This window comes from Solanum lycopersicum, chromosome 1 (assembly GCF_036512215.1).
Source record: "Solanum lycopersicum chromosome 1, SLM_r2.1".
In the NCBI taxonomy this organism is placed as follows: Eukaryota; Viridiplantae; Streptophyta; class Magnoliopsida; order Solanales; family Solanaceae; genus Solanum; species Solanum lycopersicum.
Genome location: NC_090800.1, coordinates 57,003,829 through 57,025,490, shown reverse-complemented (window position 1 = coordinate 57,025,490; position 21,662 = coordinate 57,003,829). Strand labels below are relative to the sequence as shown.

At 37.1% G+C, this 21,662-nt stretch overlaps 1 protein-coding gene across 3 annotated transcripts; it reads right to left on the bottom strand.

Annotated features, from left to right (window-relative positions):
- Nucleotides 1–10,855: 10,855 nt before the first annotated feature.
- Nucleotides 10,856–21,662, bottom strand: SR4 (calmodulin-binding transcription factor SR4). Of its 3 annotated transcripts, none has more exons than XM_010320384.4 (12): nt 21,473–21,662; nt 21,270–21,389; nt 21,085–21,200; nt 19,577–19,665; nt 17,350–17,395; nt 15,761–15,950; nt 15,388–15,635; nt 14,388–14,765; nt 13,578–14,263; nt 12,387–12,966; nt 11,293–11,601; nt 10,856–11,128 (listed from the first exon to the last, which is right to left on the bottom strand). In XM_010320384.4, exons 1-12 carry the CDS (start codon nt 21,495–21,497, stop codon nt 11,081–11,083), a joined length of 2,835 nt encoding a protein of 944 aa, XP_010318686.1. In that variant the 5' UTR covers nt 21,498–21,662; the 3' UTR covers nt 10,856–11,080.

Genomic DNA, 21,662 nt, shown 5'->3' with positions numbered 1-21,662 from the left:
AATTACACAATCACAACAAAGAAACACATAATCAAGCATATAGAAGACTTTACAATACCACCCAATACATATTGATCGCTATTTAGAGTTTATCTATCACATAAAAAAAACCATAACCTACCTCCACCGAAGAATCGTGATCAAGCAAGCTACTTCCCAATGCCTTTGCTTTCCTCTTTGTTCTCTCTCTCTCGCTCGTTCTCCCCTCTTCCTGTTCTTTTTATTTTCCTTCTGCAGATTCTTTTTCTTTTACCCTAATTATCATATAATCCGTTATGATAAAAGTAACCCACTATTTATTTCCTTATTATCTTCTTTAACCCCCAAGTAAATAAATTATTAAGCTTACCCCACTAATTCCATAATTATAATCATGAATAGTCCAAAACACCCCTTTAAAACTTTTAGTAGAAATCCGACCCAGTCGGGGTTACGCAGCTTGTGACAGTCCGTCGTATCTACGACGGTACGTCCTGCAGGTCCATCACAACGTTCAGAGAGTTAATTTCGATAGTGAGGTTACGCAAGTTGTGACGATCCGTCATATGTATGACGGTCCGTCCTGCAGTTCCGTCGTGAAGTTCAAAGAGTCGATCCCAGTACCCAGATTTCAGAGTTGAAGTATTTTGGAATGAAGGTGCTCGACGGACTGTCGTGCCTGTGACGGTTCGTCCTATCTGCCGTCGAGGGTAATGAGGAGAGCAGCAGAAGAAATTACACAAGTATGGGACGACGGAGTCCATCACGGTCCGTCGTGACCATGACGGTCCGTCGCGTGATCCGTCAACCAGTCAGTTTTTATCACAACTTATTCTACTGCTCGAATGACTAAATAGGTTGTTACAATAGATACATATTTACCCATCGCTCATCCTCGAACGATCACAAGAAGAAAAGCAAGGGCGAGAAAGAGTACCTGAACTTGTAAAAAGATGTGAATATCTTTCTTGCATATCAGCCTCATTTTCCCAAGTGGACTCTTCAACTGGCTGATTCTTCCACTGAACCTTGATAGATGCAATCTCCTTTGATCTCAACTTGCGGACTTATCTATATAAAATGGCAACCGGCTCCTCCTCATAAGACAAATTCTCATCAAGAAGAACTGAATCCCAACGAATAATGTAGTTTCCATCCCCATGGTATTTTTTCAGCATAGACACATGAAATACCGGGTGCACTCCTGAGAGTCCTGGAGTCAATGCCAATTCATAAGCCACCTCCCCCACGCGCTTCAGAACTTCAAATGGACCAATATACCTCCGACTAAGCTTGCCTCGCTTACCAAACCGCATCACCCCTTTCATAGGTGAAACCTTCAGCAAGACTTGCTCACCCTCCATAAAATCCAAGTCCCTAACCTTTCGATCTACATATTCTTTCTACCTGTTCTGAGCTGCCAGAAGCTTCTCCTGGATGAATTTTACTTTATCTAACAATTCCCTCAGAAGATCAGTACCCCATGGTCTCACCTCAAATGCATCAAACCAACCAATGGGAGACCTACATCTCCTCCCATACAGTGCCTCAAATGGGGCCATATCAATAATTGAGTGATATCTATTATTGTATGAAAACTCTGCTAAGGGTAAGAAGTTATCCCAATGACCACCCAATTCTATCACACATGCACGAAGCATATCCACCAACACCTGAATCGTTCGCTCAGACTGACCATCGGTCTAAGAGTGAAATGCAGTACTAAGATCCAACCTAGTACCTAATTCAGCATGCAATGTTCTCCAAAATTTAGAAGTAAATTCCGTACCCCTATATGATATGATGGAAAGTGGAACCCCAAGCAATCGAACAATTTCTAAGATATAGAGTCTGGCTAACTTCTCTGCATTGTAAGTCACCTTGACCGAAATGAAGTGAGCAGACTTAGTTAATCTGACAACAATTACCCAAATAAAATCAAATTTACCCAATGTCTTTGGAAGACCAACCACAAAATCCATTGCAACTCTTTCCCATTTCCATTCAGGAATGGGCATTTTTTGAAGTGTTCCTCCAGGCCTCTGGTGCTCATACTTTACCTGCTGACAATTCGGGCATTGGGCAACAAAATCAACAATGTCACGCTTCATTCTACTCCACCAAAAATGTTGCTTTAGGTCACGATACATCTTGGTTGCACCAGGATGTATAGAATACCTTGAACTATGAGCCTCTGTAAGAATAGTGTTAATCAAATTATCAACACGGGGCACACATACCCTTCCCTTAATTCTCAAAACGCCTTCCTCATCAATTATTGCCTCTTTAGCCTCTCCTCGTAATACCATATCTCGAATTTGGCTCAGCTTCTCATCACTAAACTGTTTTCCCTTAATCCTGTCAAGAAAAGAAGATCTTGCCTCCACACAGGCCAAAAATCCTCCCTTCTCTAGTACTTCCAGCCTCATAAAGTCATTAGCCAGAGTCCGAACCTCTCTAGACAATGGGCGTCTAGAAATATGTAAGTGAGCTAAACTTCCCATGCTCCCTGCCTTTCTACTTAAAGCATCTGCCACAACATTAGCTTTTCCTGGGTGATACAAAATAGTAATATCATAGTCCTTCAATAATTCCATCCACCTCCTCTGCCTCAAATTCAAATATTTCTGAGTAAAGACATACTGTAAACTACGATGATCTGTATAGACTTCACACTTGACCCTATATAAATGATGTCTCCATTGCTTTAATGCAAACACGACTGCAACCAACTCCAAATCATGGGTCGGATAGTTACGTTCATGCACTTTCAATTGCCTCGAAGCATAAGCAATTACATTCCTCTCTTGCATTAGCACTGCACCCAAACCAGAATAAGATGAATCACAGTAAACAATGAAATTCTTACCTTCCACTAGCAAGGTAAGAATTGGTGCAGTAGTCAACAAGGTCTTGAGGCTCTGGAAGCTTTCTTCACATTCGTCCGACCATACAAATGGAACATTCTGCTTAGTCAAATTTTTCAATTGGGAAGCAACAGAAGAAAATCCCTTGACAAATCGACGGTAGTAGCTAGCTAAACCAACAAAGCTCCTTACCTCTGTAACATTAGTAGGTCTTACCCAACTCTTCACTGCTTCAATCTTAGATGGATCCACCATCACTCCATTCTTAGAAACCACGTGCCCCAAGAAGGACACTGAATCGAGCCAAAACTCACACTTGGAGAATTTGGCATAAAGCCTTTTCTCTCTTAACAACTCCAATACAATTCTCAAATGCTCCTCATGTTCTTTCCTGCTCTTTGAGTATATCAGTATATCATCAATAAATACTATAACAAAGAGGTCTAGATATGGCTTAAAAATCCCGTTCATCAAGCTCATGAAAGCAGCAGGGGCATTCGTAAGCCCAAAAGACATTACTAAGAATTCATAATGCCCATACCTGGTTCGAAAGCAGTCTTTGGCACATCTGCTACCCGTATTTTCAATTGATGATAACCAAATCTCAAATCAATTTTTGAAAAGGTACAAGCACCTTGTAACTGATCGAACAAATCATCAATGCGAGGAAGAGGATACTTGTTCTTAATAGTTACCTTATTTAGTTGCCTGTAGTCTATGCACATCCGAAAACTTCCATCCTTCTTCTTCACAAATAAAATAGGAGCACCCCAAGGGGATGCACTTGGTCTAATAAAGCCTTTACCTAACAACTCCTGAAGTTGGGCCTTTAACTGCCTTAACTCAGCTGGGCCATTCTATAAGGGGGTGTGGAAATGGGGCGAGTATCCGGCTCCAGATCAATACAAAAATCAATATCACTATCCGGTGGAATACCGGGAAGGTCTGCAGGAAACACATCCCAAAACTTACGGACTATCGAGACAGACTCAATCGAAGGTACTTCGGAAGTATCATCCCTGAGATGTGCCAAGAAAGCTAAACAACCCTTACTCTCTTAGCACGAAGAAAGGAGATGATATGAACTGGAGTGGAAATGTAGTCGCCCTCCCACACTAGCGGATCTGTCCCAGGCTTGGCCAATGTCACAGTTTTAGCATTACAATCTAAGCTTGCAAAATTTGGAGAAAGCCAAGTCATACCCAGAATCACATCAAAATCAACTATTTCTAGAATAATCAAATCTACATGAGTATTGCTCCCCACAAAAGTCACAAGACAAGACCTATACACCTTCTCAACTATCACAGACTCACCCACAGGATTAGAGACACGAATAGGCATGTCAAGCAAATCACAATATAAGTCAAGACCAGTAGCAAAGGAGGAAGATACATATGAAAATGTGGATCCATGATCAAATAATACAGAAGCCATGCAATCACAAACCAAAAGATTACCTGTGATAACAGCATCAGAGGTCTCTGCTTCAGACCTCCCTGGGAAAGCATAACAATGGGCCCTACTACCTCTCTGCCCGTTGCCCCTACCATGTTGCGCTGCAGTAGCTCCAGCTTGCCCGCCACCCCGGCTGATTTGGTGACCACTATTACCTTGGCCACCACGTCCTCCAGAATGGAGGCCTCTCCCATGACCACCTCTACCTCTAACTATTGGGGGTCTGTAACTCTGTTTTGGACAATACCTCCTAATATGTCCAGTCTCTCCACATACATAACAATCTCTTGAGTCGAGCATAGGTCTCTCTGAGAATGACGAAGTCTGGGGATAACCTCCAAACTCAGAGAAATGTTGACTGGTCTGCGATGGACCCCCAGCTACAGCCTGCAGTGAAGACTGAATAGGTCGGGCTAGGTAACCTCCTGAACTCTATCCTCTGGAGTAAGAACCACTAAACTCACCTCCCTTACGGAACTTCTTAGATGTCGACGCCATGGTGAAGTCGTATGGCTACACCCCCTCCACCTCTATCACAAAATCAACCACTTCCTGAAAGGATTTTGCTGCAGCAGCTACCTGTAAGGCTGGGATCTGCAAATCTGACCTCAATCCTTTCACAAAGCGGTGAATTCGCTCTTGTGGATTGAAGCAAAGCTGAGTGGCATACCTGGATAGCGCACGAAATTTGGCCTCATAAGCAGCAACAGACATCCTTCCTTGCTCTAGGCTCAGGAACTCATCTCTCCTCCTATCCCTTAAAGTCCGGGGTATATACTTCTCCATAAATAAGCTAGAGAATGATGCCCAAGTCATAGGTGGTGCCTGTGCTGGTTGACACTCAACATACGACCGCCACCACATTTTGGCATTCCCCTGAAACTGATAGGTCACAAATTCAACACCGAATCGTTCTGCTATGTCCATCTTATGTAGCAGCTCATGACAATCAACCAGAAAATCATAGGCATCCTCAGATTCAGCACCCTTGAAGACTGGAGGTTTCAACTTCAAGAATTTAGTGAAAAGTTCATGTTGATCACTCGTCATTATAGACCCTGTAGTCAATCGAGGAAATGTTCCTACTTCCAATGAGGCATCCATGCGGGGAGCCACAGCAGCTGCATGTTGTACTCTCGGAACCTGAAGTGCTAGTATAGGAAACACTGGAGGTGTCTGGCCCTGATCAGATAACCCGCTAAGATAAGTAAGAACCTGGTTGATCATCGCTGGGGTAGGTTGGGGTGGTAATTCCTCATCTTGCACCTGCTCATTTTCCCCTTCCTCACCCTCTCTTACTACCTCATCAGTCGGTGGAAGAGTCACCGCCCTATTACTAGCTGGACCAGGTGTTTGTCCTCTACCCTAGAGGGTGTTCTCCTGCGACCTCTACCATGGCCTCTTGTCATTGCTCCTCCTCGAGCTACAGCCCCAATGTTTGGCTCAGACGCACCTTGTCTTGCCGGTGTTGGTGTTGGCACAGTTGTTTCTCTAGTTCTAACCATCTGCGAAATAGAGTGAGGATGTCAGATACCGATTTGTATCAACTAGATACCAATTGGATCCAAGTAATAGAATGAAAGAATGAAATTTTCATAATGTCCTATAGCCTCTCAAATAAAAGTAAGGGCGTCCCCCTACCGTTCCTCAAGACTCTACTAGACTCGTTCTTGTGTGATGAGACCAACGAACCTAAGGCTCTGATACCAAGTTTGTCACGACCCAAAACGAGCCGCGAGTGGCACCCACACTTATCCTCCTAGGTGAGCGAACCAACAAATCTAAACCCCAACATTTACCAGTATATCAATTATGAATAGCAAAAATAATGCGGAAGATCCAAAACTTATTAACGAAATCAATTAAATCAACTTCTAAAGTTAAATATTTATTATTCCCAAAATATTGAAGTCATCACATCAAGAACATCTATCCTTAAATTTCTAAATCTAAGAGTATTTAAGAAGCTAAAATAAGTAAAAAGATGGTCCATGTCCGAACTTCAAGACATCAAGACGTGAAGGAGAGAATCCAGCACGAGCTAGGAATAATAGCTCACCCTGAACTCTGATGTACTAAAGACTGGCTAGAGCTGAGGACGAGTCGAAGTCGATGTCACGCTTATTGCACTCCACAAATAACAAAGAAGAAAATTACAAGTAGGGGTCAGTACAAGGAACACGTACTGAGTAGGTATCATCGGCCAACTCAAAATAGAAAACAATATATGCTGAATAATAATATAAAATCAACCACAATACTTAACAGGTGACAATCAACAAGTATAAGAACCATTGGCAACAACACCAAGCATACCTATGAGGACTCAAGCCTCCACACCATACTCATTTGGGAAATAGGTTCTTCGAATCTGAGTATATTAACATAATTCAAGATTCATTCTATTTATCATTATCGTGTCGGAACGTGACACTCCGATCCCCTAATAATACCGTGTCGGAACGTGACACTCTGATCCCTAATACTATCGTGTCGGAACATGACACTCCGATCCCCTAATGCTACCATTTCGGAACGTGACACTCCGATCCCCTAATGCTACCGTGTCGGAACGTGACACTCCGATCCCCTAATGCTACCTTGTCGGAACGTGACACTCCGATCCCCTAATGCTACCGTGTCGGAACGTGACACTCCAATTCCCTAATGGTACCGTGTTGGAACGTGACACTCCGATCCATTTATCTCATTATTTTAGTTCATCAAGCCTTCTTTATGTCAAGGCGTCATCTTAATAGAGAGGATTTAAGATTGAAAATTCAACAGTCTCATCATTCTGACCACCACAATTACACAATCACAACATACAAACACACAATCAAGTATATAGAAGACTTTACAATACCACCCAATACATATCGATCGCTATTTAGAGTTTATCTATCACATAGAAATAAACCATAATCTACCTCCACCGAAGAATCGTGATCAAGCAAGCCATTTCCCAATGCCTTTGCTTTCCTCTTCGTTCTCTCTATCTCGCTCGTTCTCCCCTCTTCCTGTTTTTTTTATTTTCCTTCTGCAGATTCTTTTTCTTTTACCCTAATTATCATATAATCCGTTATGACAAAAGTAACCCACTATTTATTTCCTTATTATCTTCTTTAACCCCAAGTAAATAAATTATTAAACTTACTCCACCAATTCCATAATTATAATCATAAATAGTCCAAAACATCCCTTTAAAACTTTTAGCAGAAATCCGATCCACTTAGGGTTACGCAGCTTGTGACGGTCCGTCCTGCAGGTCCGTCACAACGTTCAGAGAGTTAATTTCGATAGTGAGGTTACGCAACTTGTGACGATCCGTCATATGTATGACGGTCCGTCCTGCAGTTCCGTCGTGAAGTTCAGAGAGTCGATCCCAGTACCCAGATTTCAGAGTTGAAGTGTTTTGGAACGAAGGTGCTCGACGGACCGTCGTGCCCGTGACGGTTCGTCCTATCTGCCGTCGAGGGTAATGAGGAGAGCAGCAGAAGAAATTACACAAGTATGGGACGACGGAGTCCATCATGGTCTGTCGTGACCATGACGGTCCGTCGCGTGATCCGTCAACCCAGTCAGTTTTTATCACAACTGATTCTACTGCTCGAATGACTAAACAGGTTGTTACAGTTCAATTATATATAAAAATATAATCATCAACATCTAATTCCAAAAAAAATGATAATTTAAAAAATCCAAATAAAACATGTTAGTATCACTCATTGAATAAGAAATCAAACGGAAAATAATAAAATTTAAAAACAACAAAGATTACAAATATAAATAAAATATTCAATCTAAAGAAATCAAGTTCAAAATATGATAGAAACAAATCATATTGAATTAAATAAATTTTAAAAAAAAAATCACCACAACACATTATATTATAAATCTAAAACTATCATCATATATAAGATTTTCATTTTGATAAATAATCATCTTCTTCTCCTTCTCCTTCTTTTACAAATATTTATACGATTTTTCTTCTAACATCAAATAATATACATATACACCTCAGAAGAAAAGAAGAATCGAAACACAAATAGCATTACACAATTGAAGAAGAATAGATCCATTAATTTTCTTAGTTGAATTTAATTATGTATATATAGAAAATCTAGATAATGGGTAGAGTGGTTTTACATAACCGTTTTAAATTTAAATTTAAAAAGTAAATAATGTGTCAACTTTTCTTTTTTATGAAATTTTCAAACTTTATTTAATAATTAAATTATTAATGGATTTGGATTATGTAACTGTTATTTTTCTCTTGGTGATACAGTTATTAAAGAAAGGTGCAAATAATTATAGTATTACTCATCTTTGAAAAATGAGTAATAATTCTATAACATATCACTATAACCAAATTAATGTTATATTTTAAATTTATGTAACTTTATCTTTTTTTTAAAAAAAATCAAACTAAGCGAGAATTCACACAATAATTATTCTTTAAAAAATAAAAATCATTATATATTATTTTTTTTAAAAAAAAATCATTCCCTCCGGCTCTTATTGATTTTTTTTAGAAGTGGATGTCAATCAAAATGATTTTGTTTGACAGCGCTTATTTTCAAAAAGGAAATGCCAGAAAAAAAATAATCAAAAGCAGTGAATGATAATTTAATACAATCCATTGTATTTACCTTCTCCTGATCCAGAAGGTGGTTTTTCTTTTCTTTTTTTTGCTCCGTTTATTTTTATGCACAGCAATGAATTGTGTTGTGTGTTTTCACTTTTTAATGAATGAAAAATAACTTCTCTTATACAATTGCTCTAAAATGTCATTTATTGAAATTTCAATATTTAAATAATTCATTAAAGACTTTAAAAGGCAGACAACAATACTTATTATTATTATTATTATTATTATTATTATTATTATTATTATTATTATTAATATACAATTATATAACGTAGTAATAATGAAGCAAATGTTTACGAAATTGTTTTTTTTTTTTTTTTTAAAAATGTATATCTAAAAATTCAAAATTTACATTATCACTGATTTTGGATCATTCTTTATATATATCTTTTGTTGCTTTGCTTAGCGTTGTATGTAATATATTTTTAGCAACATGATAATATGAACAAATCATAAATCTAAATTTTAAATTATTTGTGCAATTATCTCTCAATAATTTTTTGAAAATATCTGAAAATAAATTTGTTAAGAAAGTGTGTTGTATCTTGAAAGTAATCTGTCATCTTTTTAAAAGAAAAATTTAGAATAATTCAATTCCTAAATTTTGGCCACCATTATCTTAAACATTAAGCTTGATAAATGAGATGACTTAATAATTAGGGTGTTATAATATATTTACTAGTATTTTATTGCCGGAAGGAATGTGTCAAATTAAATACGGATGGAAAGAGTGTTCAACTTGCTCATACTGTTGCTGGATTTACCCCTATTTAATGCATAGTCAAAAGTTCTAAATTTTATTTTTTTGACCACTTGAGAATCAAATATCATTTAGCATACACATGTAATTGTTAATTTCGTGTTTCGAATTGTTATAATAATAATAACAATAATAATAATAATTAAAAAAATGATAATGATGATGCTGATAACTATAATAATAATAATATATTTATATTATTATTATTATTTTATAAAGTTTGCACAATTCCAAACTTTAATTTATTTTTATTTAAAGTTATATTATTATTTTCAAATTTTAAACTCGTATATTATTATGAAATTTAAATCAGTTAATTTCAACCAATAAATTTCTTGTGTTAGAGCTAATCTAAAACCATATCTTAATCATGATTCCATGGGACGGGAGATATAATCAATACTTGACTATTGGCCGAAGTTTTTTGAAAGCTAAAAGTACTGTTTTTAATTTTAAAAAGTTATTGGCCAAAACAATCACACTTGCATTTAAAAACTTATCCTCAAAATATAACCTTAAACACTATTTTTCCCTTCAAGTTTGCAAAGCTTGTATGCTTATGGTCAAACTGACAAACATTTTATTATAAGTGTTAAACTCATATAACTTGCACATGGATTAAAAAATATGACATGTCATTAGAAATCCATCATTTTCACAAAGATTGTTCGTTTTAGTTGTATTTTGCTTATAAAATGCTAAGTGAAGGTGGTTATTATAATATCCTCTAAGTTTTAGTGATAAGAGAATGTTATTTTTGAAAATTGGTGCTCACCATTGCATTTTGGAGCATATAGTTAAACCAACACCCCAAACACAACCTCAAAATAAACAATTTTGAATTAGGATTGTTTTCAGAAGTTGAAAGAAAAAGTGAATACTTTTGAATATTAATCCAATACAAAGTGTTGACATTGATCAAACATAAATGTTGCCAAATATTATTTTTATATTGATTAGCCAACCAACCACTGTTATTCTTCAAAAGTATGACTAAACAAGTGAGAGTAGAGATATAAGACCATGATGCTAAGTTAGTATCAATAACCTTATCGTACAACAACGAAGAATAATACGGAGGAGGAGCAGGTCTTAAGAGAAGTTCTCTGCCTGCATAATTATTTGAATACCAAATTTTGCTTTCAGATGGACAACATTATATTTCTAAAAGAATATTAACATTTGCAGGAGTATTATTAACATTGGATGCAAGAATATACGTAGATGGAATCTATTTGTTAGGTTTCAGCCTATACAATCTCTCTATCCATTTTGATCATTCTAACCTCTATCATTACGCAATGTGTTCTCTTCCCACATGACTATATTTCAGACTACAATCAATCAGTACATTTTATTGAAAACCTAAACTGGTGGTGATGACCTATTTACTTCTCTCCCTCCGTCATCCAGCTGCACAAACAAACACAGGTACAGTATGTTAGTTGATTGCTTACTGGCAAGAGATCTACCATGTCAGAATAGATAGTAAAATCAACACAGGTACAATGCATTAATACAAGAGGCGGGCGGCTTCGCTTGTATTCTAAATTCTCCTACCACAAGATTAGGCTCACCTTACAACTTTTAAACTTGGCAACCATCCTCATATACTGATCTCTTGCCTCTGGATGACGTACCATGGACTCAACTCTACCCAAAGCCTTCTCAACTCCAGCACACTTCTGTTTTAGACCAATACTTAGATAATCATACTCCTCCTCCTTCTCACGCTCTACTATTCCTGTCTCGCTTGTTTTTTCTGGCCAAAATCCTCGTAATCCTGTTTTTTTCCTCCTCCAACGCAAAATGCCCTTTTCAAGGATACTGACCGCCCATACAAACTTTTTATATTGCTTCCGAACTTCATGTCCACGTACAAGAGCCTGAAATCATAACATGATGTAAAATATTTTTAACTGCACTCTGAAGGTGGAGAGATTATTAATGATTCACTAAACATGTCCAATTTAAGTTAGTCAAATAAAAGTCAATTACCTCATCAAATACATCAGGGAAAGATTATCTAATCTAAACTAACTTCAGAGTGAAAGATGAAAGAATTTTTCAATCTATCCCTCAATGATTTATGAGATGTCCACGCCACAAGTTCGTGTGAAATTTCAACTACATAAGGGCCAGTAACTAAGAGGGATGAAGAGATGTGATTAGCAGGGTTCCAAAGTGATTTGATGTCAGTCACAATCTAGCCATCATCATCTACACACTTGCTTAAAGCATCTAAGGACAGACAATCTTACACTTCCTGCACAGAGTCAGTTTAAGCAAAAGCCAAATCATTGGGACCAACAGGGGGAGAAAAAACAACTTGCACTATGTAATATATAATTTCTTACCCTTCTTGTGCAGTCTTTAGTAAGAACAAGACTATGGACAGTACTCTTCTATTTCTCATGCTAAAAGTTACATCATTAACAAGCAGAATGGTGAAGATGACAGGCTTAGTATCCAATTGTAAATAATATTTTCCAATTAGCCAGAGGTCAAAACTAACAAAAAAGGCTATCTGAAAGCTAGAAAGTGTAAACAATGGGACATCCCCAATAGAAATATACCAACAGACCAGTTTAGCTAAAACAAGTACTTAAATAAAAGTCATACTTATTAGCAGACACACAAAAAAGGGAAGAAGAAAAAACATGGCCATTACCTGCATTTTCACAATCTGGTTGTGTACCTTCAAAAATTCTCTCCTCCCCTTCCAGCCACAATATTTCTGCTGAATGTTTATGGCAGCCGAGTGTAAATAGTCCTCAAAACAGTTCACCTTTTGGACCTTGTTCAAGGAGCCCAGGGCAACAAGGTCAAGTGAAGCTTCAGAAACATCATTTCTACTCTCTCTAAGCTGTCTCTGCCGGAATGAACGAGCTCTAAAAGCAGCTTGAATCAATGCTGCAGCATGAGCTGATTTCCTTAGTGAAGCAAGAGATGCTTTCAAGGAAACATCATCATCTATTGTTCCATTCAAAGGAACAATCTCTTGAACTGCAGATTCATATACCTTTTCAGCTTCAAGCCCAGCACCAATAGTGTCTAAAGCATTTTTACTGGTAGCCAATAATTGATGATGAGAAGTAAGATCTGATTCTGCCAAGTATCCAGCAATCCCTTTGTAACCTCTACTAGAAGCCAAATCAGCAGCTGTTCGCCCCCCAGGGGATGCAGTAGTTGGATCATCAACAGCACCAGCAGCTACACCTAGCTTGATAAGTGCAATCACCATATCTTCCCTAAAGTAGATCATTAATATGAATTAATTTTAAATGAATATCGATCTTCTGTTGGACTTAGCAAGTTAAGGTGATTTTTCCTTTTTGCTATCAATAATTCAACTGCTGAGAGTAATGTATCAATATATGCAACACATAGCTCACTTATGAAGCTTCTGTTGCAGAATTCCTGGGACGTGCTCATACAGTTTTTTCTCTTCACAAATATAGTATATAAATTCACACTTACCCGAGGTGAATTTCAATGGAAAATGCATGATCAAACGGCAGGGAATACACTATAGAAACAAAGAGAACTTTATGGTCTTTCATTATTCAACTATTATTATTATAAATGCATGCACATTCCAACTAACTATGGATACAGGAAACATTAAAGCAGTGACATGTCTCTAAACAACAGCCTTAAATGGAGGAGTGATGTTCTTGATGCATACAGGAGGAAGCTGGTTGGGTTGGACCTGCCTTACAGAGCTGCTGTTCTAACGCAGGCTCACTAGATGCCCAAAGGAGAAAGAAGAAACTTAAAAGCAGTGAGAGCTAACAAACTCTAAAAGGTTTTGATGTTGATGGTAAATTAGTCCAGGTACAAATTTGATGGGCCCACTCACCTTCCATAATGTGCGGCCCAGTGAAGAGCTGTCCTACCACATGCATCTCGGAAATTAGGACTAATACCGGCAGCAATTAATGGAAGCAACCCCCATTCATAACCTAGGGCAGCCACTAGATGAATAACCCCTTTGCCTTGGTCATTTAAAATATTTGGACCTTTATCTTCTTCGTGTGCTCTAGAGACTAGCCATTCATAAAGTTTATCCTTCATGAAATTCTGAATCTGCACATCTTTGAAGTTGATGTGATCGCATTCAATAACGGCAAGTAAGTCCTCTAATCTTTCAGTAGCATTTCCAGTCTGGCATTTCAAAGAACATAACTGGGTCTTCAATTTACAATTTTCACACTCTCTACTGGAACAATCCAAGAATTTTTTGTTTAGTCCTGAATATAGCAATTTAACTAATTGTACTTGCAGATGCACTTCATCACTTGGTCGAAGGGCAAGAGCAAGTTCTGATGATTTTTCACGATATTCAAACTCCCGCACCTCACTGCATGCTAACCTATTGCCGCAGGTTACATAAAAAGGAACATGTCCAGGAGCATGAAAAGGAACTTGACATCGAATACTTTGAGTCTGAACTTCTGCAGACACCTCAACTTCACCAAACATACAGCTCCATTTGAGACAGGTAAGATATTTCCGATGGACAAGAAAGGTACCTACAATCAAAACCTGAAAGAGAAATAAAGTTGTATATCTGAATATTTAACATTTACAACTAATACAATATCGCTTCATGTGATTTCAAAGTTACGAGTAGAAAAATGGACCATTCTATCAGATCAGATAAGTTTACCTTTGTTTCCACTCCTGAGAAGGCCCATTGTGGAGAAAAATCAAAGATCCTGAACAGCTGCTTTTGGGATGGAGAAGTGCCTACGGAATTAGCTTCCAACAGCAAGTGACGTGATAAAGTGGAAACTTCTTTATCCCCATTATCAGTGTCAAGGGTATTCCAGTAGTTGCCAGAATCAGAGGACATCAGGGACTTGTTGCCTCCAGCGAACTCTCTATCCATCCATTTTCCAAGGATATCAAGTTTCTTTAGGCTTCCAACTTCATCACTGTTGAGTCCACCATCCAAGGAACTAGTTTTAACTGCAGCATCAGGAGTAACAACTGTCTGAGAGCTGGAAATGTTCTGAATCTGAGGAGGAGCAACATGGATATTCTCCTACAATAATAAGAAATAGTAGTAGTGTTAACGGAATGCTTATAAAAACTACATGAATACAAATATCGCAGTTCAAACCTGTGGGCAAACGATAGAAGATAATGTGTCTTAATGTAGCCATAATAGGTCAATTATTTTTAGAAAACCAAAAAAGAAGGTACAAATGGAGCAACCGAAATTTCCAAATCCACATTTGAAAGTAAGTTTGCCTTTGAACATGAATTTGCATCACCAACACTGAACAATGCAGATGTTCAAGAACTGGACACATTGCAATAAATCATAATGTCAGAAGAATAATTCTAGTTAAATCAAGATATGCCAACCATTATATTAAATGTTTCTCTATATATCTACTTTATAAAAAATTTAACCTCTTTTGGGTATGCTATCAGAAGTTCCGAACCAGACTATGGAAAACGATAAAAGACTAAAAATATGATAAAAGCATGTTTGATCCTACAGATGAAACACATTGAAGATCTGTACCAAGAACTTACAAATTTCCAATATCTCAATTGTTTTTAGTGCTTATTTCCCTACCCCCTTCTCCTTGAAGGGAAAACAAGAAAGAGGGACACCAATGACTGCATGAATACATCTATAACACAAATTATAGTACCTCAAATACTTTTCCAGAAGTAATTGCCAATCTGCTTCTGTTGTTCGCCACAGCTTTACCAGCATATAATTTTGCATAAGTGAGTTTACTGGACCGCAAATCAGCCAGATTATAGTGTCCCGAGTAGAACTTTCTCTGTAGCATAACATTTAAATTTCTTTCAAATTTACGAAAGCCAGAAGACATGAATGCTCTAACTTGTGGATTGAGCTGAAACCTCTCCTTTGACCTCGAAAACGCCACAAGTCCTAACAAGACAAAACAAGGTCCTTAGTCTGTATTATATAAGAACAGCTTATGAAGTGCTATATTACTGTACCAGTTTCCTTATCAAAACATTATGAATTAAGGGAAGCATCAAAGAGAAAACTACCTTTGGAATCACCACTGTGAAGTTCAGAAGAGAGTGCTTGTTCTTTCAAGTCAACTAAGCTTGGATTTGATGTATGAGATTTCTGAAATGCTGGGCCAAATACAAAGCAAGGCTTGGAACTACTGTCGGGATTTTCAAGCAATAACCCTGGATGTACAGGTTGCAGACGGGAGGCACCTAGTCTGTAACCCTGCATGGCACATATCAATAATATATGTTAATCTACTATGATAGAGACTAAAAGCACACACCATGTCATAATAAGTCAGTTTGCTACATGTAGCTTGATAACTCTCTGTATTCATCCCCATAAAAAAGGAACTGGTGACTAGATTTTCTGAGTATTTTCCCCAATTAATATAAACACAGAAGAAGCATACTCTATGCAACAACTTTCTGGTATACCATTGTGTTTCCAGGAGTAACAGTAGATATTTGCCTTGAACAACTAAGTTGATAAACTATTCTGATAATTACTAGATTAATTAAGCAAAATTAACCTATTAATATGCAAACATAAAGAACTTATCCAACATATGAGCAGGACAAAAGACACTCCTGTATAGCATATCAATCTATTTTGTTTCCTGTTATTGACAACTACTATTGATCTTCAATAGAACGTTATGATGTTTTTAAGATTATTTGACATATAACAATACAGATTACACACAAATACAAGTAAATTGGGTACACGCACTTTAACTAAGAATAAAATTCTCCTTTCTTGTCATACTACTCTTATTTCGATGATACTCCCTCCGTCCCATTTTATGTGGCAACATTTCCTTTTTGGTCAGTTCCAAAAAGAATGCCACATTTCCTTATATGGTAAGTATTTAAAGGTATAATTTCTCTTTTACCCTTATTGGTCCCACTTAATTTTCTAATACATTTATGAGGAGAGAGAAAAATGAGTTACTTTTTGGAAGGGCAATTTGGTAAACATTTCAAACTCTTCATTATTTCTTAAACTCCGTGCCGGGTCAAATGTTGCCACGTAAAATGGGACGGAGGGAGTATTCTTTTTTATGTAGGGACGTTTCAATGTTAAGACATTATTCACTTTGGTAATATTAATACTAAATAATTTTCACAACTTTCAATAATTTAAATTATTTAGTATATTCAAATTTTAAACTTCGATGTGAGGTTTTCTCTATAAGACAAACTTTTTAACCATATTTCAATACTTTTTTCCACTACCACTAACTTCAAAAACATGTCAGTTAAAATCTCAAACTACATTTCCCATCTATCAAACATCGCCATATAATATGAAATGGAGTGAGTACTAATATTTCTAGTAGTTATAAGACATTCATTTCATATTCCCCTTCCTCGACCCCAGAAACTTCTTTGCAAATCAGCGTCTTAAAAAAAATAATAAAATAAATCCATCATGGTAGCCTCCACATCTGCAAGTTATAATGTAGAAAACACAGACAAACACCATGTAGATATATATGATGCAGGACTACGTAAAACAGAAGACAGATATTAAGTGTAAAATCAGAGAATTAACAAACAGAAACGCATCCCCAGAAACATACAGCAACAACCATATCATTAAACTGTTGTGGAAATACCTCTTTTACATCTCTGTAATGCACAAGGACGATGTGCTCCAACTGTCTGCAAAATAAAATCAAGAACGATCATGCTAAAGTCTACAAGGACTATATCAGATACTAAGAACATAAAATATTTTCTTAAGATCTCCACTGCCATTCCTTTTTCAATAAAACACTTAAATACGAGCTAGAGATATACTAAGTCGCACAAAGGAAGAAGGATGTAATTATCTGAGGGAAACTCAAGCCTACTTAATAAGCCAGTATTACCATAAAAGCTTGGTGATGGAGCATTTCCCTAGAGGATATTTATTAATTTATTTTGGATTTGATAAGTCCCTCCAGAACATCTCTTTTTGCTACAGAAAAAATTCCAAAGCATAATCAACCCCAAAGAATATCTACAAGAGTGGGCATAATTAATAACTACGTAGTAGCACCATCAAATGTGCAATGCATGAACAGGGACTGTTTTGCAACTTCTTTTAGTATATTTACAGCAAGTGGTAAATGTATATTTATTTTTTGGCATAATGCATAGAAAAACTCCTAAACTTTGCAACAAGCTTAACTGAGACACCTCAACTGAGTCTTCTACCTATTAGTCACGCCAACTTTAATCCATGTGTGACTATTAAGTCCCTCATGACTAACCAGTAAAATAAATTGAGCTTCGCATGTCGCAACATGGCAAATAATAAAGAAATGAAAAAAAGCCATGTGGCTCTTGAGCCAAGCTATCCCCTAATAAAAAGCTTGTGAGGGGAAAAAGAAAAGAATTTTAACAACTTCTGTCGCCCACCATCTTCTTCCCAGGACCCTGACCCCTTTCTTCTTCCATAGAACTCCCTCCCCTCCAGCACTGTGTTTTCGGAACCTCCTTCCACCCTCCAGTCATCTTCTTCCTCATATACTCTCCAGTTCTTCTTCTAGGAACTCTGCCAACCCCCAAGCACTGTGTTTTCAGAACCACCTCCTACCGATCATCTTCCTCGACCCTTCCCCTTTCTTCTTCTAAAGAACTTTCCACAACCCTCAAACGAGGAGCTTCTGAAGAAGCATCTTGAAAAATGAGTTCCCCTGTTGGGACAATAGTAGCATGTTAGAAAACTGGCGCAATTAAGGTGTTGTTTTTGTATTTAACCTCTCTTCTCAATGACTCAAAACCACCATAATTAGTTCTATTTTGGAGGTACTTCCACTGCAACCAAGGAAAGCTAGAGGAAAATCACTAGACTAAGGAAAGCTCTACGACAAAAAGATATAGTCACAAGGTGATTGCATAGACGTTGAGGCATGGGAATAACAATTTGGAGAATGCAAGTTCGATTCCCAGCGAACACTTTGTGAGAGCAGTCTGCTCCAACCTGGGTGGACAAGGTTATCTTGACATCCTGTGCTTGTGACCTGGATAAGCTTCCAGGTGGAGTCGTTGAGGTGCATGCAATCTAAGTCAGAAAGGACCAATCTTAATATTAAAATGAAAAGAAAAAGTAACAGCGGGTGATACTTGATCACTGAAGTAAACTGAAACATCAACAATGTAGTGTGGACTGAACTTAAAAGAGTAACACCATTCCTAGAAGTGAACTCTTTCAGAATCAAAAGACGATGCCTCTTTTCCTTAAATCAGATCTCCTTATTCTTTTTCTAAGGGAAGGAGTAAGAAGCATACCGGGATGTGAACCTCCATTAAGTTCAATAGGTGAAGTTATCATCTAATCCTGCCTCCAATGTACTCTTAACAAAATCCATTTCCTATTAGTTTTAGCATAGAATATTCTGGGTCTCAAGGCAACCACCGTGACCATTTACTGACCAAAGAAATATATGGAACACCAGATTGCACAAACCACCCGTTGAGGAACCATACAAGATTAAATTAACAGGAAACATACATATCGCTTCAAAACCCTTTGAGAGAACCTCTACATATCCAAACCTTTGAGAAATTCTTTGAAGAACAATACTATACATTGACATTCTTTTAGATCTAATATACAGCACAAAATATAATCAAAGTTTGGAAACCTGACAAAAGAATGAACAGTAAGGAATATCCACATAACTGATAAACATCAAATCAGATAAAGGAAAATGAAATTATATGTGAAACTGGCTTAAACTGATAAGTATTCGTCAAACTACATAATCTGTTTCTGTAATTTTCCCCTAGCACACATCTTCACCTCAAAGCAACATTACAGAACAAGCTAACAGGACACCAAAAACAGAGACTCACTCTTCAAGCATCCAATAACTTCGCCTCTGAAAGTTCTTGTTGCCCTCCCCATGGACATAGTAACAGTGAAGAACATCGACGCTGCCTGCCTGCAGTCAGAAAAAAGGTTGATGTTTTAAATAAAGAGAAAGTTACTAGATGCACAATCGTTTGGTCAAGATCTAGTCCAAAATGTAAAGAAGTCGTTGCTCTGTGAATTTAAATATAATTAGGTCGTCTAGTCTTCATGCAACTGATACAAATTGTCTGGATTTCTATTGGTCATAAAGGTCAAGTAATAAAGGTTGCCTTATTGTTTAGAAGATATTAGAGTAACTAGAAGAGCAGCTTGCATATATATCCATGTGTTTTCTAAATACAATAAGCTTTTGTATTCTTTGTTCAAACTTACTGTTAAGTTTCACATTCATTGAAGAACTAAATTGTGGTCCCTTTTTGTGGTCTTGGACAATCTTCCCTTCATGATCTAGCTTTTGGGATTGAGTAAGGCCCAAAATTCAATTATGTACATGGTATAAGAGTTAGACATACTGATCCTGCTTGTTATCTTTCTCAATGTTGAGGCCCGTGTTATGTTATAATGCTAAAAAGTCCCACATTGATTGAGGGAATGGATTGTGGTCTTGTTATATTGTCATGAGCAATCCTCTCCTCATGAGCTAGCCGCTTGTTATATTTCTCAATGTTGAGCCTCGTGTTATGGTATCAACGCTGAAAAGTCCCACATCGATTGACGGAATGGGATATGGTCCTGTTATATTGTCATGAGAAATCCTCCCCTCATGAGCTAACTTTTGAGGTTGAGTTAGGCCTTACTTTATAGATATATCAATGAACTTGGAGGGTGCTTTCAGGGAATTCTAGGTCGCATAACTTTATAGAAACTTCATCTGATGGCAAAGATTTTGCACTTCAATTAAAATAATCAACTATGTCTTAATACTAAACAAGGTGGCTGGTGTCGACTATTAAAATTCTCTATATTTGATCTGTGCTATTTTAACTAGCACCAGTAAATATGTTAACAGGCCTAAGAATCTGTATCCGATTAAAACAGTCAATTCAAGCTGAAAACAGTGTTGTTTCACTTGATTTACGCTAAAACCAACGTAAAATGGAAACATTACTACAACTTGGAGAGAACATTTAACATATGGTCTCTCATAGGTGGTTCTTGACTTCCTTTAAAATTCAACTTGGTATATTTCTTGTATAGAGTGATTTTCCCACAATATGAATAAACTATTACACCCAAAGAAAAAAGTAATCTGATTTCCTAAAAGTTGCTTTTAAGCAGTAAAGATGTCAAGATAAACTAAATCAAAGATAAAACACAAAGCTGTTAAACACAGGCAATCCCACGTTTATACTACAGATTGAAAAGAGCAACCAGAAAAACATAGGCGACTCCACCAATTGGATACTACTTCACCAAAAATCAGAAATTTTTCTTTGAAAATGACAAGAACACGATAAGAGAAAATGAGCTTAAGCATATTAGAGCGTACCTTAAACTTTTCATGAGCTTCTTTAATAGTTTGACCGTCCTTGTTCTTTCTCCAATGGTGACCATCTTTACAGAAATTTGGTAGTAGTTTCCGATCATATAGAAAGATGGAACCAGCTGAAACCGAAAAGGTATATTAGTTAAAATAAATGCAAAGGAAAATCGTTTGTGGATATAATGATGAACCTGGAGGTTTGAGTTGAAGCTGTTGAGTCAAGCAGAAACTTTGATGATTGCGCAAGATTTGACAAACTTCATGGGGGAGAAGCCAACGGTGATGAAGTTCCTTCAGTATCTGTTCAAGATCTACTGCCATAATCGTAACAAAGAAATATGAGTTGAAGATAGATAACCAGAGTAAACAGAGAAAACTTGGAGAAGAAGCAAACCTTTGGACTCCATGAGCAAGTACATGAAGATTTCAAACCCTAAAACTCAAAGCGATAACCGTTTTCAGAATTTTCTAACTTCCTTCACTTTCTGTTTCAATGTAATTGTAATGCTTCTTTCTTTGCTACTCCTCTATGTACATATATATACACATCGAGACTTCACTCCTCTCACCTTTCATTTTGTTTT

Bases quoted from the DNA above. Each gene is read 5' to 3' on its own strand.
- SR4 (XM_010320382.4), bottom strand. From the start codon at position 21,497: ATGTACTTGCTCATGGAGTCCAAAG. The intron at 15,636-15,760 runs GTAGTTTTCTCT...TTGTCTTGTTAG, and splicing joins TCACAGTGGTGATTCCAAAG to GACTTGTGGCGTTTTCGAGG. The intron at 14,766-15,387 runs GTACTATAATTT...TTATTATTGTAG, and splicing joins CTTCTGGAAAAGTATTTGAG to GAGAATATCCATGTTGCTCC.